The following is an 18,608-nucleotide window of genomic DNA, read 5'->3' as shown; positions in this document are numbered from 1 at the left end:
TAAACTGGCAGCTTTCAGAACGCTGTAGGCCTAAGCATTGCAAGGAGCTGCAAGTTTCAATTTGCCTCTTCAAGAAACTTTGGTCTAAAGTAGGGATGCACCGATACCACTTTTTTATGATCAAGTACAAGTACTTACATTTGGGTTCTTGCTGATACCGATTGCCGATACGAGTACTGAATAATCTCTCTGGGGTCTGAGGGTGTTTTCAGACACAGATGATTTTGTTCTTCTCTGATAATATTTTCAATTAGAACAAAGCAGTATTTTCAAAGTACTCCAACTTTTTTATATTCAAAGCTCAGTGCCTGGGCCTTGACATTTCCCCGGGCTAGTGTCAATAAAATAAATCATATAATTCCTAATATTCACATTAATGGCTGCAAACAGGAGACATTTGAAGATGTGGCGCGGGAAGTAGGGGAGCTGGAGATACTGCCGCACCCCCTGTTGGTGCGGCAGTACCTCCTGTTAGCAAACTGCGATGACAATAAAATGATCACTTATAAATATCTCTGGTTGTTGTTTCTGTTCCACGACATTTTGTATGTCATGTTTGGGGTGTGGGATGAAGAGAGGGATAATTTTAGTAACAAGAGGGCTTTTCACCGGGGTGGAACAGCTGATCTCTTCACCGGGGTGGAACAGCTGATCTCTTCCCCGGAGTGGAACAGCTGATCCACTTGTGCCTCTGTTGACCAGTGTCTACTGCTGGCTCCGAAAGGTCTTTCTCAACTCTTCGCCGCCTGAAAACCTGGCTCCGTAGCACTATCACTCAGAGTAGACTTCCACACATGGCACTGCTTCACGTCCACAAAGACATTTTGGATGATCTGACATTCAGGGTCTCATGGCAGAGTTTATCAGCTGAACTCCAGAGCGTATATCTACGTTTGGTGTACCGAAATCATCATAAGGTAGAGACACGGTATCTAATCTCTGCGTCTTTTTCCTGATGGTAGCCTATATTTAGCCTAATATGATTGTGATTTACAGTATGTATGCCTATTAAGGAACAAATAGTCTGTAACATTTTAGAATTTGTCACATACTTCGCTGTTCGTTGTTCTGAGTTTGATGTGCAGTAGCCTACGCACCGTCAGTAGTTGTTCTGGCATTTTATTATTTTTTGACACAATGCAGCAAATCATTGTTTTTATCATTGTGTAACTGGCTCTTTCTCTTTCTCTTTCCAGGACCAAAAGGAAGGAAAAGGCATGGCATCGGGAGAGCAGGTTCAGAGGGATCAAATCGCTGAGGCTCCAGGTCTGTATTTATATACCCCTGTTGCCTGGGTCCAGACCTTTGAATCTGTCTGTCACCAAGTTTACTGATTAATCCTCTGGCATTGTCACATAAAGCAGCGGTTTCTTAATTAAAAAAAAAAACATTGAGTCAATGACTAACGATCATCCAATCAGCGCCATGGTAGCAGCTGGTATCTCTGCCTGTCTGACTGACATCTCTCTATTATTATTATTATTATTATTATTATTATTATTATTATTATTATTATTATTATTATTATATTCTCATTGGATGTCCACACACCACTGTAGCAACACCATAAACAACACTGGCAAACAACATTGGCTTGGCCCCATCATCCTCCACTCTCTCGTCCAAAATCATCACATCTGGTTGCAAAAAACTAAGCCAGCAATGGCCAAATTGTCAAACTCAAGGCTTCAAAACAGCAGTCCACTAATTAGGTCCTGTTTACATGTGTGTGGCCTCGGCCAGTGTGTGTGTAATGTTTAAAATAACTGAAAAATGAAAAATGTATTTCATCCTCCTTGGATTAATAAAATATGACTTCTTCATCTTCTAGTGGGGTGGATCCAACAGCTTCTGAGAGGATTGAATCTGCTTGCTGGTCCACAACAGAGACTGGACCCTCTCAGGTATGAACATACAACAAGAGCTCAAACTCTGCAGGTGCTTCTAATTTCTTGTCCTTCAGCTGAAGAACTTCTTATTTCTGTTCAGAGGAGAGAGTAGGCCTGAGTTAGGAAACACATACAGAAGTTTAGAATGGAAATATCAAAAATCAATCTCATTTTAGTCCTGTTAGCAGCATGGCTCTAGGGATAGTTATGTCAGTCCACCGCTTTGTTCAAGTCTGAACTATCTCAACAACTACTAAATGTGTTGAGATAATATCTTGTTCTGACATTTATGTATATAAATGTGGTTCAGACATTAATTAATGTGATGCATTGTAGTAATTCTGACTTTCTGTCATCAGGTCAACTTAATGATGTCTCAGAGAGTACTGCAACAAACAATGTGATTAGCAGAAAGGTCTCCGTGCATATTTCACATTGTGTTTTATCATGTGGGAGGACATTAATTAAAACCAGAGCAGATCAGTGATGTCTGTGTCTCTTATTATTTCTAGATTATCTTCCCTTTCCTCTTAGATACCAGTGACCAGTTAACTGAGATGAGTTTCTCTGTCTCTCTGACAAACTGAGGAACTCTGCATTATGTCTAACAGCAGTTAGGACTCATGTTGGATAGAAAATCATTCTGACTGTGTTTCTTCCTCCAGGGTGCAGAGGCGTGATCTGATGAAATGTAAGTGTGTGAGTTTCTCTTAACGGTTAATAAGGAGTTTTTAAAGCTATTAATTACGTTTTATTTGATAATATTTAATATATAATATAATATTGCTTTATAAACCAGTTATTAATTATTAACTAAAGTTTAACTAATGATGTTATTGACTGCTGCTGTGTTGTGTCTCCTTCTCTCCATCAGATTCCTGTGAACTCACACTGGACATGAACACAATGAACGGAGAACTCAAACTGTCTGACAACAACAGGAAGGTAACATGGGTGGATGAGGATCAGCCATATCCTGATCATCCAGAGAGGTTTGACCGCTGGTGTCCTCAGCTGCTGTGTAGAGATGTTCTGACTGGTCGCTGTTACTGGGAGGTCGAGATGAGAGGAGATGTCCGTGTAGCAGTGAGTTACAGAGGAATCAACAGGAGTGGAGACAGTGAAGACTGTTGGTTTGGATGTAATGATTTGTCCTGGAGTCTGTTCTGCTCTGATGGTTGTTACTCTGTCTGGCACAATCACAAAAGAACTGACCTCCCTTTTTCCTCCTCTGACTCTGGTAGAGTAGGAGTGTATGTGGACTGTCCTGCTGGCTCTCTGTCCTTCTACTCAGTCTCCTCTGACTCACTGATCCACCTCCACACCTTCAACACCACATTCACTGAACCTCTTTATCCTGGGTTTTGGGTTCTGGTCAGATGGTTGCTCAATGTCTCTGTGTTCTCTGAAGGAGGAGACAACTTCCTGTCCTGTGGTTTAAATGTTGGTGGAGGACGAGACTTCACTTTGTCTCACTGATTGTGTCTTTAATGTCAGAAATGTTCTTCTTCTTTAGTAATGTTGAAATGATCTCCTCAGGGATGAAAACTAGTTGTGTATAAACTGTGATTTTCACTGTAATCATCTTTTATTGGAGCAGCTTCAGCTGTTAGTGATTTATTTCCATAAAGGTTTAAACATAAAAAAGACTTGATGAGTTCAACATGTTTCAACAAATGTAAATCTGTTTCAGTTTGAAAATCAAAGAATAAAGATGTTCCTTCACAATTAAGGTATTTTCTTCATTAGAACATGTTTTATTCTTCTTCTGCATATAATCCAATGAATCTTATTTCCATAAACAGAATGTGTGTTTTGTATAAAACCGTCTGTAGTCTCACATGTATCCTTCTGCTAACTTCACTGTGATAACAAATGAATTATCTGGTTAAAGAATGATTGCTAAGATGGCCGTTGTGGGTTTAAAATACAGTTTACATTTAGTTACCAACAGACATTAACTCTCTCATGATTTCAACAGAGGAGGGCTTTTCACACGGGGGGCAGTACTTTGCTTGTGCAGTCGTGTAGATCCGCGGGGTCTACTGTATCCTGCCGTACAACTGAATGAGATTAGCTGACTGTGGTATCATATATCCCTAATTACAGGTCAATTTATAACAAATGGTGGTAACCCTAGTATTGTCTAACCACAGACTGTTATTGTTGATAACTAAAGTTAGCTACATTAGCATAGTCATAATTACTAACGTTACCTGATAAATCCAGTCTTGTGGCGATGCTCTGACAAGCAGAAGCCCCGCTGTCTATGTCCTGATAACTGTTTATGAAACAGTTTTATATTTTAGTGAACTCACAAACAGAACAATCTCTTGTTCATTGATGTCTGTGTCTCTTATTATTAATGAGTGATTAATTTAATGACTTGATGACTTTAATGAGTTGATGACTTTAATGTGTTGATGACTTCGATGTGCGGCTGGTAAAGCTGGAGCTTTACTTTCTGCTGACTTTATATACTGCTGGGTAGTTTCAGCTTTACTTTATACTGACCTCTTTATTAAAATAAAGTGGAAATGCAATCCCTTAGTTCTGCATCCTGAAATCTGCATCTCTGTGATTGTTTTGTTATTGCATTAAAGCTATAGTGTGTAGTTTCTGTCGCCCCCATGAGGAATTCTAAGTAATGACAACAAAACTGTCAGCGTGCCCACATGATACTTTTATTTTTTTAAATTTTTTATTTAACCTTTATTTAACCAGGAAGGCCGTTAAGAACAGGTTCTCATTTGCAACCTGGCCAAGAAAAGCGTAAGCGTGCAGGACGACATACAGTTTCACAATTAATACAATACAGGAATACAGAATACAAAAAGCTACACAAAGTACAGATTAAGTATGCATTACAAAGCTGGTGCAAAGTGAGGTGTAAGTAAGACGAAGGATATGTGAAGATGATATGGTAATAACACAATATACGTGAATAGGCAGTCTATAACACTGCTGAGATGTAGTGAAGAGCCAAACAAAACAAAACAAAAACAGTTAGTGCAAATTATGATCTAACTATCTAATTATGATAAGCCAAACAGCTTATTCTGTCATTGACTCATTTGGTGTTTGGTGGATTGGATGATTGAAATTTGAAGAAACAAGACGTTTTTCCAGTGAGGGAGATGCCGCCCCACACCATCACACTGCCTCCACCAAAAGGTGCAGCAATCAGCATAGCTAATTCACTCACTGGAAAAACATGGCTTGTCATTGTTGGAGGCAATCTCAATGCAGAGAGATGTAGAGGTGAGATTCTGCAACCAGTGGCAATCCCATATCGCCACAGTCTGGGACCGAACGATATCCTCCAAGATGACAACGCTCGCCCCCACAGGGCGGGGTTTATCAGAGACTCCCTCCACAAGAATGGGATGCCATCCCACTGCAGTGTCTGACCAGGCTGGTGACCAGCATGAGGAGGAGGTGCCAAGGCTGTTGTGGCTGTGTATGGTTCTTCCACACGCTACTGAGTCTCCTATTTGTGAAATGAATAAATTGTTAAATTGCCAATATGTCTTGTTTCTTCAAACTTCAATCATCCAATCCACCAAACACCAAATGAGTCAATGGCAGAATAAGCTGTTTGGCATTGGCAGAGAAGATTTGGCAAATTTTTCATGGGCTCAACCCACATACTCAGCGCTGCTGCTCATCCCACAAATGCATGTTCCTTACAAATGGGGCACCATTTGAAAGGGAACTAAACAGGCTTTCCAACGGTATAAGATTTATTGCCAAAAAGCATTGTTCCCACAGAGATATAATCTACCAAACACAAATTTCCTTACTTTTTGTGCTAAGTTTATATGAATAGACAGTCTGTGTAAATGCTGAAATGTAGTGAAGAGTCAATATACAGTTAGTGCAAATTGTGGTCTGGTTAGTGATATAGGTCAGTAATAACACAGTTAACCGGAATAGAGAGTCTGTGTAGATGTTGAATGTAGTGAAAAGTCAATATACAGTTAGTGCAAATAGTGGACTAGGTAGTGATGTAGATCAGAAATTACACATTACGCATTAATAGACAATATCCATCCATCCATCCATCTTCATCTGCTTATCCGGGGTCGGGTCGCGGGGGTAGCAGCTCCAGCAGGGGACCCCAAACTTCCCTTTCCCGGGCCACATTAACCAGCTCCGACTGGGGGATCCCGAGGCGTTCCCAGGCCAGGTTAGAGATATAATCCCTCCACCTAGTCCTGGGTCTCCCCCGAGGCCTCCTCCCAGCTGGACGTGCCTGGAACACCTCCGTAGGGAGGCGCCCAGGGGGCATCCTTACCAGATGCCCGAACCACCTCAACTGGCTCCTTTCGACGCAAAGGAGCAGCGGCTCTACTTCGAGCTCCTCACGGATAACTGAGCTTCTCACCCTATCTCTAAGGGAGACGCCAGCTACCCTCCTGAAGAAACCCATTTCGGCCGCTTGTACCCTGGATCTTGTTCTTTCGGTCATGACCCAGCCTTCATGACCATAGGTGAGGGTAGGAACAAAAACTGACCGGGTAGATTGAGAGCTTTGCCTTCTGGCTCAGCTCTCTTTTCGTCACAACGGTGCGATAAATTGAATGTAATACCGCACCTGCTGTGCCGATTCTCCGACCAATCTCCCGCTCCATTGTCCCCTCACTCGCGAACAAGACCCCAAGGTACTTGAACTCCTTCACTTGGGGTAAGGACTCATTCCCTACCTGGAGAAGGCACTCCATCGGTTTCCTGCTGAGAACCATGGCCTCCGATTTAGAGGTGCTGATCCTCATCCCAGCCGCTTCACACTCGGCTGCAAACCGATCCAGTGACTGCTGAAGGTCACAGGCCGATGATGCCATCAGGACCACATCATCTGCAAAAAGCAGCGACGAGATCCCCAGCCCACCGAACTGCAACCCCTCTCCCCCCCGACTATGCCTCGATATCCTGTCCATAAATACTACAAACAGGATTGGTGACAAAGCGCAGCCCTGGCGGAGGCCAACTCTCACCTGAAACGAGTCCGACTTACTGCCGAGAACCCGGACACAGCTCTCGCTTTGGTCGTACAGAGATTGGATGGCCCTGAGAAGGGACCCCCTCACCCCATACTCCCGCAGCACCTCCCACAGTATCTCCCGGGGCACCCGGTCATACGCCTTCTCCAGATCCACAAAACACATGTAGACTGGTTGGGCATACTCCCAGGCTCCCTCCAGGATCCTTGCGAGAGTAAAGATCTGGTCCGTTGTTCCACGACCAGGACGGAATCCGCATTGTTCCTCTTCAACCTGAGATTCGACTATCGACCGAACCCTCCTTTCCAGCACCTTGGAGTAGACTTTACCGGGGAGGCTGAGAAGTGTGATACCCCTGTAATTGGCACACACCCTCTGGTCCCCCCTTTTTAAAAAAGGGGAACCACCACCCCGGTCTGCCACTCCTAGGCACCGTCCCAGACTTCCACGCAATGTTGAAGAGGCGTGTCAACCAAGACAACCCCTCCACACCCAGAGCTTTAAGCATTTCTGGACGGATCTCATCAATTCCTGGGGCTTTGCCACTGTGGAGTTGTTTAACTACCTCAGCAACCTCCACCAGGGAAATTGATGCCAATCCCCCCTCATCCTCCAGCTCTGCCTCTACCATAGAGGGCGATAGTCGGATTTAGGAGTTCCTCAAAGTGCTCCTTCCACCGCCCCTATTACCTCCTCAGTTGAGGTCAACAGCGTCCCCATCCTTACTGTACACAGCTTGGATGGTTCCCCGCTTCCCTCCTGAGGTGGCGAACGGTTTTCCAGAAGTACCTTGGTGCCGACCGAAAGTCCTTCTCCATGTCTTCTCCGAACTTCTCCCACACACGCTGCTTTGCCTCTTTCACGGCAGAGGCTGCAGCCCTTCGGGCCCTTCGGGTACCTTGCAACTGCCTCCGGAGTCGCCTGGGATAACATATCCCGGAAAGACTCCTTCTTCAGTCGGACGGCTTCCCTGACCACCGGTGTCCACCACGGTGTTCGTGGGTTACCGCCCCTTGAGGCACCTAAGACCCTAAGACCACAGCTCCTCACCGCAGCTTCAGCAATGGAAACTTTGAACATTGTCCACTCGGGTTCAATGCCCCCAGCCTCCACAGGGATGCACGAAAAGCTCCGCCGGAGGTGTGAGTTGAAAGTCTGTCGGACAGGGGCCTCCTCCAGACGTTCCCAATTTACCCGCACTACCCGTTTGGGCTTACCAGGTCTGTCCAGAGTCTTCCCCCACCCCCCTGACCCAACTCACCACCAGATGGTGATCGGTTGACAGCTCCGCCCTCTCTTCACCCGAGTGTCCAAAACATATGGCCTCAGATCAGATGAAACGATTATAAAATCGATCATTGACCTTTGGCCTAGGGTGCTCTGGTACCAAGTACACTTATGAGCATCCCTATGTTCGAACATGGTGTTCTTTATAGACAATCCATGACTAGCACAGAAGTCCAACAACAAACAACCACTCTGGTTTAGATCAGGGAGGCCGTTCCTCCCAATCACGCCTCTCCATGTGTCTCCATCATTACCCACGTGCGCGTTGAAGTCCCCCCCCAGCAGAACTATGGAGTCCCCGACTGGAGCCCCATGCAGGACTCCACTCAAGGTCTCCAAGAAGGCCGAATACTCTGAACTCTTGTTTGGTGCATATGCACAAACAACAGTCAGAGTTTTCCCCCCCACAACCCGCAGGCGTAGGGAGGCGACCCTCTCGTCCACCGGGTTAAACTCCAACGTAGCGGTGCTCAGCCGGGGGCTTGTGAGTATCCCCACACCCGCCCGGTGCCTCACACCCTGGGCAACTCCGGAGAAGAAAAGAGTCCAACCCCTATCCAGGAGTATGGTTCCAGAACCAAGACTGTGCGTAGAGGTAAGCCCCACCAGATCTAACCGGTAGGCTCCTTCCCCCACAGAGAGGTGACATTCCACGTCGCCAGAGCCAGCCTCTGCTGCCCGGGTCTGGTCCGTCGAGGCCCCTGACCTTCACTGCCACCCATGTGGCAGCGCACCCGACCCCAGCGGTTCCTCCCACAGGTGGTGGGCCCATGGGATGGAGAGATGTCCGCCACGTAGCTTTTTCGGGCCGCTGTGCCGGGCTCCGTGGCAAACCCGGCCACCAGACGCTCGCTGACGAGCCCTCCATCTGGGCCTGGCTCCAGACGGGGGCCCCGGGCTTCCTCCGGGCAGGGTCACTTCATCCCTTCCTCGATTTTTCATAGGATTTTTGAACCATTCTTTGTCTGGCCCCTCACCTGAGACCACTTTGCCTTGGGAGACCCTACCAGGAGCACAAAGCTCCAGACAACACAGCCCTCAGGTTCATAGGGACACACAAACCTCTCCACCACGATAAGGTGATGGTTCCCGGAGAAGATAGACAATATATAATTTTTTTATATATAACTTTTATAATAGTCTATAAAAAGTTAGTAATATCACAGTATTCATGAATAGACAGAATATGTAAATGCTGAGATGTAGTGAAGAGTCAATATACAGTTAATGTAGATTGTGGTGTACAAACATTGTGTGACACATAAGGAATGACAATTGAGCATACCTGGGCAGATGAATAGTGCAAAAGGGCGTAAGGAGAATATGATAGCAAAATGTGTATCTGTGCAAATATGCAATGGGACGTGACAGAGATAATGGAATGCAATAAAGCAATAAGGGGTGCGTTAACACAGCATGAAAGATGGAAAACGGTTAGCATGTACAGTGATTGGACAGGAGCTCAGACAGACGTACTTTGAAGGCAGTTAGTGAGATAAGGGTTTTGAGTTTCAGGTTTTTTTGAAGTGCATTCCAGTCATTTGCAGCTGAGAAATGGAAGGAGTGGCGGCCAAAGGAGGTGAGTGAGCTTAGGTACAGTGGGGCTTTGCCAAGCAAGGACTTGTAAATGAGTTGAGTGTGTAACAAGGGCCAGCCAATTAAAGCATAGAGTTTGCAGTGGTGGGTGTTAGGAGGGGCTCTAGTTACGAAACGTATGGCACTGTGGTAGATATATCTATTTTATTCAGGAGAGAGTTTGAGTAGATGACATCACTGAAATCGAAAATTAGTAAGATTGTCGTTTTCACCAAGGCGAGTTTGGCAGCATGAGTGAAAGAGGCCCTGTTGCGGAATAGGAAACCAATCATTGACTTAACTTTAGATAGTTTGGGTCAAGGGTGTCTCCCCGTTTGAAGAGAGGGATGACTAAGGTGGATTTCCAATCTCCGGGAATTTCAAAAGATGTGAGAGAAAGGTTGAACAGGTTGGTAATGGGGGAAGCGATAATATTTGCAGCTAATTTTAGGAAATTGGGGTCAAGGTTGTCTAGCCTGGCTGATTTGTATGGGTCCAGATTTTGCAACTCCCTCAGCACGTCAGCTGTCAGGATAGGGGTAAAGGAGAAGCGTGGTGGGGGGTGTGAGCATGTAGCTATGGGTTTTGTTGAGCGTTTCGCTGGGGGGCCGGCCGCCAGATGGAAAGCATGACCGGCTTCAGCGAAATGATTTTTGAGGTTCTCCACTCAACTCAGATTTACAGATCTGTCCAGTAAATCAACTAATTCATTAGTCGACAACATCATACAAGTGTTTGCCGGCAAAGAATTTCTTTAATCGAGGCCGGATCTAATTACTTAACTAAACGTAACAGAGTATTTCTACACTGTGGTTTTACTACTTTTACTTCTTCCCCCTCTGTTGTAATGACAACAATAAATCATAAGAGTTATTGTCTGTTGGAAACAAAATGTAAAATGTATTTTATACAGAAGCTCACAGCAACCATCTTTGCAATCATTCTTTTAATGAGATAATAATTTTCTTATCACAGTGAAGTAAGTGGAAAGGTACTTGTGAGACTACAAACATTTTATACAAAACATATACTTGCATTGCATGCAATACGAGTATACTGACTTACTGCATATGTATGTAGTTTTGTAGCTGCACAGCAGCAGAGAGCAAAGCGCTCCAGAGGGTCATCACCACCACCCAGAAGATCATTGACTTCCCTCTCCCCTCCTTGGATGAGCTTCATAGTTTTTGCATACTCAAAGATCCATCTGACCCCGGACACTCTCTGTTTGAGCTGCAGCACTCGGGCCCCCCAGACGTTTTAGGACATTTAAAACATGAACAAACAGACTGAAAAACTGTTTTTATCCAAGAGCTTAATACCACTTGAGTTTTGAGTTTAATGATGAATCATGCAGCGAATGTTTTGATTGTGTGCCTAGTGACTTTAGAGACTTTTTTATGTATACACATATAGATATTTATTTTCCTGCTTTCCACTTTGACTGTTGTTTGGCACTGAGAGGACTGCATTCAATTTGGACATAAACTATTCTACTATATACTGTATATGGAAATAATATTAATTTGATTCTATTCACAAGAAACATTAAACATGTTCAAATAAAAAAGAAAATACCACTTAATTGTCAAGGAAACATCTTTATTCTTTGATTTTCAAACTGAAATAGATTTACATTTGTTAAAACACAAACTCATGTACACATCAACATCTCTGTTTTTTTTATCTTTAAACCTTCATGGAAATAAATCACTAACAGCTGAAGCTGCTCCAATAAAACATGATTACAGTGAAAGTCAACACAATTCATAAAAAACTAGTTTTCATCCCTGAGGAGATCATTTCAACATTACTAAAGAAGAACATTTCTGACATTAAAGACACAATCAGTGAGACAAATGTCAACAAAAGTGAAGCCTCGTCCTCCACCAACATTTAAACCACAGGACAGGAAGTTGTTTCCTCCTACAGAGGACACAGAGACATTGAGGAACCAGAGAACCAGAATAGAGGTTCAGTGAATGTGGTGTTGAAGGTGTGGAGGTGGATCAGTGAGTCAGAGGAGACTGAGTAGAAGGACAGAGAGCCAGCAGGACAGTCCACATACACTGCTACTCTTCTAGAGTCAGAGGAGGAGGAGAGAGGGAGGACTGTTCTTCTGTGATTGTGCATGACAGAGTAAGCACCATCAGAGCAGTTCAGACTCCAGGACTGATCGTTATATCCAAACCAACAGTCTTCACTGTCGCCTCTCCTCCTGATTCCTCTGTAACTCACTGACACAGAAACCCCTCCTCTTCTCCTCTCAACCTCCCAGTAACAGCTACCAGTCAGACCATCTCTACACAGCAGCTGCCGACAGTCATCAAACATCTCTGGATGATCAGGATATGGCTGCTGCTCCTCCTCCACCCGAGTCACCGTCCTGTTGTTGTCAGACAGTTTGAGGCTTCTGTTCACTGTGTTCATGTCCACTGTGAGTTTACAGGAATCTGATGGAGAGAACGAGACACAACACAGCAGCAGTTAATAATAACATCATCAGTTGAACTTTAGTTAATAATTATATATAGTTATAATTATCAGATACAACTTCATAATAACCATCCAAATAATGTTTATTGACGGTTTATAAACAATGTATTAATCATTTACAATTAATTTATAAAATATATAAAATATGACCACCTCCCCCACAACTTTCAAATTTTGTAGATATTGTTTTATTTGTTATATAAGTCTCAGTGATGGGCCCCTATTTTAAACAATAAAGACAGTTAGACTTTTTTTCTTATATGTAGTTTGGTACCATTTTTATGGCGCAGGACCCCCTCCCCCCCCCTCCACACACACTTCTCAAGCCAAAGCTACACCCTTGGTGATAGTTATTATGAAGTGTTACTCAAAACACAGCAACAGCTTATCATCAGACACATCTGAAGGTTTTATTCTGTGCTCGTGTGCTGATGTTCATTTATACAAAGTTCAATAATGACGCATGTTGTCAGTAATATTCTAATAAATAAAAACTATCAGCTGTGTATTTAAAGAGAAACTGTATCCAGACTTACCCTTCATCAGATCATGTCTTAACCCCAGCTCTCCATCATGGTCCAACCTGGAGAAAGAAACACAGTCAGAATGATACAACATGAGTCCTAACTGCTGTTAGACATGATGCAGAGTTCCCAATGGTGGAAGAAGTATTCAGATCCTTTACTTCAGTAAAAGTACTAATACCACACTGTAAAAATACTCTGTTACAGTAAAAGTCCTGCATTGTAAATGTTACTTATGTAAATGTTAAAATAATAAGAGGCTATGTGTATTTGGTTTATAGGTAATTGTCTACTTTGTTATTATTTTGTTGAACTCCTGTTGTATGTTCATACCTGAGAGAGTCCACCTCGTCTTCTCCTTCCTTTTGGTCCAGGAAAAAGAAATAGAAAGAGCCGGTTACACAATGATAAAAACAATGAGTTGCTGCATTGTGTCAAAATGTTATAGTGTCTCAGCGTGACTTGAGTGTTTATGAAGATATTTGTTCCTCACCAGTTTCTTCAGCACTTCATAGACAGCTTTATTGATTGCATGTTTGTGCATCTTGAACAGTTTTTCTGTCTCAGTTGTACACTCTGTTGTACACAACATAGAGTAAAGAATGTAACGTTAGAGCCAGGCATCACAAGCTATTTTTCTGTGTTAATTCAGAGTTTCATGTTTCTTCACCAAGGGCTCTGGGCCTTCGTTCAGGTTTATGATCCCAGCATCTCTTCATCAGTCCTGTCAACTCTGTCAACCCAGCAGCATTGCCCTTGATATCATCCAGCTTTGGGCGGTCTCCCAGCAGGATGCGCATGATCACTATGTCGGGCTTTGAATCTACATTGGAGGAAGAATGAAAAAGGCTGTCAGATTGGCCTTGAGGTTAAATGAGACCTTGGTAATACCTGAATAGACAGTCTGGACTGATGATTATGTAAAGGTTCAGGTTAAATCCTGCTAAATGGGACAACTCTGCCAACCTTACCTAAAGATAGCAATTCATTGCGGTTAAATAAATAGACGATGATTACATTAAAAAAATGCTATCATACCATTATGTTACAATTGTTACAAGCCTAGCTTTGAGTTGTAGTAGTAAATACAATACAGAGCAACTAGAATAAGAGCGTGAAAGTCTACATCCCTTGAACAGTATGGTTGAATAGCCCTGCTTTAGTCGATGTGACTTTCTTTTACAAGCCATTACTCTACAGCTCAGAGCCAAGAAAACTAACACTTATAAAGTCCTGCCATTCTTGCACCATGTGTCCCAAGACTCAAATGAGAAAAACTAAGATAAAGGTAGAAGATTTTTTGAGCATTGGTAGTCACTCAAACAACAGTCACTTACATTCATATGGTTGTTTCCCTGTGACAATGGACCAAAGGAGTATCCCAAAACTGAAAGACAGACAGCGAGAGAATTCCATGTCAGGATTATCATCCATCATAACAATCACACCCTGGTTGATTGCTGGCTAGGGTTTGTTGTCATCTGTAAATTAATGCTCATGTGAGAATGAGGACATTCAATGACAATAAGGAAATCTGTGCATGAAGTTACCTCACTTTACGCCTCTTCTCTGAAAACAATTCCCTCACCTGTTAAAGGACTATGCCAATGCTAATTCGACTATCTGTCAAGACTGAACCTGTGCTAGACATGGTGCCCAGAGTAATCCCGTCTCCAGTTATTATTTATTATATGATACTTTTATTCAAGTGCTGGTTCGATGCGCTTGTACCTGTAGATATCAAAGGATCTGGTAGGTTCATACGATGCTTCAAAGGCCTCTGGTGGCATGTAAGGGATCGTTCCACCTAGGGGTTCATCATCCTTGAAAACCTGTGTGACGCTGCAGGAAATCCGGGCAAGGCCAAAATCTGTAAGCTGCAGAGAGAATTAGCAAAGAGAGGAAGGAAGCAGAAGATGTTCTTTATTTGGTAACACTTTATTTGAAGGGGTGTGCAGAAGACTGACATGAAACCAGTCTTACCAGGGTCTTTATGAGTGTTTAGGACTGTTATAGTTGAGTCATTTGGTAAATTATGACTCTTTTAATGCTAAATTAGTATTGTTTGAGACGTTTGTGTTATGACAACTTGACATTAACCTAGACAACATAACCTGTCATGAATAATCTGGAGGCTGGAGAGATCTTTAACTCACACCTCTGTAGGATCTGTTATGGCATCCCTGTGGAAGTTGGGGGCATTGAACCCTAGTGGGTAATGTTTAAAGCTTCCATTTCTGAAGCTGCGGCGGGGAGCTGTGGTCTCAGGGTCTCAGGTGCCTCAAGGGGCGGTAACCCTCGAATATCGTGGTGGACACTGATGGTCAGGGAAGTCGTTCCTCACCTTTGCCCACGGGGCCCGGTCGGCCAAAGCCCGAAGAAACGGCTTGGTGCTTACACCGCCATCAACCTGTGGACCCATGACCCGCATGGATGGCCGTCTGGGTTGGAGGCCTGGGTGTGCCAATTGCCGACAAGGCAGACTAGCTTTGAGAACATGAAACATAACCTCTCTGGTGGGGAAGAAGCTAGAGCTGGTGCGGGAGGTTGAGCGGTACCAGGTAGATATAGTTGGACTAACTGAGTCACCTCAACGACATATTCTCACTCCCAGCGCGTCAAATAGGGGCACTTGGACAGGTCCCTCTAGTGTTTTTTTCTTACGCAAAAAGTGTCCTTCAGCGTCGAGACTCTTGGCATCATTTTTTGATGCCCCGGGTGTGGACCGATTTAGCGTCATTTAAAAAATGTATGGTTAACTGACATGGGGCACAAGATCAGGGTGTATGTATACAAGAACGGGACATGACTCCGGTCTCCTGAGTGAAAGTCCTGTGTTTGTTCGACCCATCTACCACAATATTTAGTCCTTAATACCATCTTGTGGGCTTACAATATGTTTTACAGGCTCCCTTTATTCTTCATAGAGTGTGCAAACTATTATAACAGTATAGAGTAAGCATGAGGCCTGTCCTCTCCTCAAAGCCTGGGACTCACCTTGGCATTGAGAGCGTCGTCCAGCAGCACGTTTTGGGGCTTCAGGTCCTGGTGGAGCACGGGACGGGACAGACTGTGGAGGAAGTTTATACCCAGAGCCACTTGGTGAGCCAGTCTGAAGACCAGGGGCCAGGGTGGAGTTCCCCTCAATGCTTCCTGTAAGATTGTTTCCAGAGTTAAAAATCCACAAATAGTGGAGATAGTGAGCTACACATATGACCTGCACTACCATTCAAAGGTTTGGAATATGCTGTTATATTAATGTTCTTTTTTTACTGTGATAACTATTTGAACATGAAAACTGTATAATTCAGACACCAAATGTATTGTTTACATTTGAAATAGTTAGAAAGATAGAAAGAATAGAATAGAAAGAGACTTCAGATACAGTATTAGGGGACCACTAAGGTCTATATAAAGAGACTTCAGATACAGTATTAGGGGACCACTAAGGTCTATATAAAAGAGACTTCAGATACAGTATTAGGGGACCACTAAGGCCTATATAAAAGCATCCAAAGAGCAGTATGTCATGGGACCTTTAATGAATTTAACTCGAGGCAGAGTATTTTTACAGTGGTATTACTCTAAGTAAAAGATATGAGTAGTTGTTCCACCCCTGGTTACCAGTAGGGAGGCCAATGATCCTCTCTCCATGACCTCCATGACCAGACCAAGCTGTGTTGACCTGCCAGAGGGCGTTCGACCCTTGAAGATCCCTCTGACGGCCATAACATGCGGGCTGGTGGCTTGACGCATCATTTTGATCTCATTCAGCAAAGACATCTCGGTCCTGTGTGTGTTTGTTTGCATTATGAGTAATTCACAACTTTATGTAGTTATAAACAGGAAACCCTTTGTAAGCACTTACCCCTCGCCCTGAAGAAGCAGTTTAATGGCCACGTCAGCGCCCCACTGATGATGCCTGGCTTTGTAGATTTGTCCAAAACCCCCAGAGCCAATCTCCTCCCAGTCCTCCAGGCTGGAGTCTTCAACAAACTGTTCCATAGTTCACTGGAGGAACAAATTATTGGTATAATCAAACCCTGAGTCCAATTTAAAAAAAGTAGCTGCAACATGTGATGTAATCCTAATCCTTACTCAGGCCAGACTGTGCTCCTGCTGGGTTCTTCTGTAGGCTATGACTTAAATGCTCTCTGTCTGCTCATGTAAATGTGTATATCATTTGTTGTGTCTAAATATGAACGTGGATAACGTTAGTGATAGCAAGATGCCTGCTACAGCTGCAACGTGTATTCCTCTGATTTAATGCTTTGTTTTAATGAAAGTTTCACCGTAGCTGTTTGACCTGTTTTGAAGTTCTCTACAGTTTCACTGATGATTCAATTTTTTTTATTGTATCAAATCATAACAAGAGTTATCTCAATACACTTTACAGATAGAGTATGTCTAGACCACACTCTATAAATTACAAAGACAACAATTCCCCTAAGAGCAAGCATTTGGTGCAACAGTGGCGAGGAAAAACTTCCTTTTAGGCAGAAACCTGGGACAGACCCAGACTCTTGATATGAGCTCAGATTAAAATCTAAACAGTGTTGATGTACATGAGAGCCTCTGGCAGTAATTCATCCAAACCTTTTTCAGATCACTGTCATTTAACACCTTTCTATCGTCCAGTTAAACAGAGACACATCACAATGTGATCAAAGTGATCCTGATTATCAGACATTTACAGATTCCTCTGCTAGGATTCTCACCTGCTGGACTCTTCAGGTCGACTTACAGACTCTTTAAACCTTCGTGTGTCGAGGAAAACACTGGCAGAGATGAAGCTGCTCTTCTCTCCTCTCTTCTCTTCTCTTCAGTCCAGGTGTCTGTGTGCGTCTCATCCAATGCCAGTGCTCTTTGTTTAAGTACCGGAGCACACCTATGACGTGCGCACGTAAGTTAGTAAGTTAACTAAATGGGAGGCCTTAATCACGGTGCAAATGATTAATGGGAGGCCTTAATCACGGTGCAAATGATTAATGGGAGGCCTTAATCACGGTGCAAATGATTAGCAAATTTCACATTTTGTCTAAGGACAATAACATACACACACAAACACACTCACTCTCACACACACACACACACACACACACACAGTCACACAACACAGTCACACAACAGTCTCACACTCACACACACACACACACACACACACACACACACACACACACACACATACACACGCACACACAGTCACACAACACAGTCACACAACACAGTCACAACACCAAACACTTTCAAATAAATTTAAAACCTGAATTTTGAAACCCCCTATGGGGACTAAACCTGAATTTTGTCCTTCCTGGGGACCAGTCATGTTATGTCTATTGGCATACACTCAACACCACTGTTGGGTACTGCGCAATTCATGACAAGCATTTTCTTATATTGAAACAACACACTAGAGTAGATTCTTTCAATATCCAAACTTTAAACAAGATGATTTCACTTTTATGCTACATTTGTATTGCTCTTTTACTTGGTATGATTGAACACATTACCAGAGATGTTCACAAGTCATTTTTTGGAAGTCCAAGTCGAGTTGCAAGTCTTTGAGCTCGAGTCCAAGTCAAGTCTCAAGTCTTTGAGGGGCAAGTTCAAGTCAAGTCTCAACTCTTTTGCCACAAGTCCAAGTCCAGTCTCCACTCTCTGGCCATCTGATCTGTCCCTAACACTGTATTGTTAAATCTTATGAATTCAAAACATGTCCTGTAGCTCCATCCAGACAGTCCAGTATCATAGCATGTCCTGTAGCTCCATCCATACAGTCCAGTATCATAGCATGTCCTGTAGCTACCATCCAGACAGTCCAGTATCATAGCATG

At 43.5% G+C, this 18,608-nt stretch overlaps 2 protein-coding genes across 2 annotated transcripts; one reads left to right on the top strand and one right to left on the bottom strand.

Annotated features, from left to right (window-relative positions):
* The first annotated feature begins 794 nt into the window (after positions 1 to 794).
* LOC144530789 (stonustoxin subunit beta-like) lies at positions 795 to 3,368 on the top strand. Its single transcript, XM_078270522.1, has 3 exons — positions 795 to 881; positions 1,197 to 1,266; positions 2,764 to 3,368. The coding sequence occupies exons 1-3, from the start codon at positions 795 to 797 to the stop codon at positions 3,366 to 3,368; spliced, it is 762 nt and encodes a 253-aa protein (XP_078126648.1).
* An 8,282-nt stretch (positions 3,369 to 11,650) lies between these two features.
* Positions 11,651 to 16,779, bottom strand: LOC144530781 (receptor-interacting serine/threonine-protein kinase 4-like). Its single transcript, XM_078270509.1, has 11 exons — positions 16,643 to 16,779; positions 16,399 to 16,564; positions 15,772 to 15,927; positions 14,506 to 14,651; positions 14,112 to 14,161; positions 13,445 to 13,597; positions 13,268 to 13,350; positions 13,108 to 13,136; positions 12,787 to 12,833; positions 12,176 to 12,207; positions 11,651 to 11,680 (listed from the first exon to the last, which is right to left on the bottom strand). The coding sequence occupies exons 1-11, from the start codon at positions 16,777 to 16,779 to the stop codon at positions 11,651 to 11,653; spliced, it is 1,029 nt and encodes a 342-aa protein (XP_078126635.1).
* Positions 16,780 to 18,608: the final 1,829 nt, after the last annotated feature.

The sequence above is a fragment of the Sander vitreus genome, chromosome 2 (assembly GCF_031162955.1).
Source record: "Sander vitreus isolate 19-12246 chromosome 2, sanVit1, whole genome shotgun sequence".
Taxonomy (NCBI): domain Eukaryota; kingdom Metazoa; phylum Chordata; class Actinopteri; order Perciformes; family Percidae; genus Sander; species Sander vitreus.
This window is presented reverse-complemented; position numbering and strand designations above follow the sequence as displayed.

What these genes read in the sequence shown, in the direction of transcription:
- LOC144530789 (XM_078270522.1), top strand. Translation starts at nt 795, where the DNA reads ATGGCACTGCTTCACGTCCACAAAGACATTTTGGATGATCTGACATTC. An exon ending in TATCAGCTGAACTCCAGAGC is followed by an intron (nt 882 to 1,196) that starts GTATATCTACGT and finishes TTCTCTTTCCAG; the next exon opens with GACCAAAAGGAAGGAAAAGG. An exon ending in TCAAATCGCTGAGGCTCCAG is followed by an intron (nt 1,267 to 2,763) that starts GTCTGTATTTAT and finishes TCTCTCCATCAG; the next exon opens with ATTCCTGTGAACTCACACTG.
- LOC144530781 (XM_078270509.1), bottom strand. Translation starts at nt 16,779, where the DNA reads ATGGAACAGTTTGTTGAAGACTCCAGCCTGGAGGACTGGGAGGAGATT. An exon ending in ACGACGCTCTCAATGCCAAG is followed by an intron (nt 14,652 to 15,771) that starts GTGAGTCCCAGG and finishes TTCTCTCTGCAG; the next exon opens with CTTACAGATTTTGGCCTTGC. An exon ending in TCACAGTGGACATGAACACA is followed by an intron (nt 11,681 to 12,175) that starts GTGAACAGAAGC and finishes TGTCCTCTGTAG; the next exon opens with GAGGAAACAACTTCCTGTCC.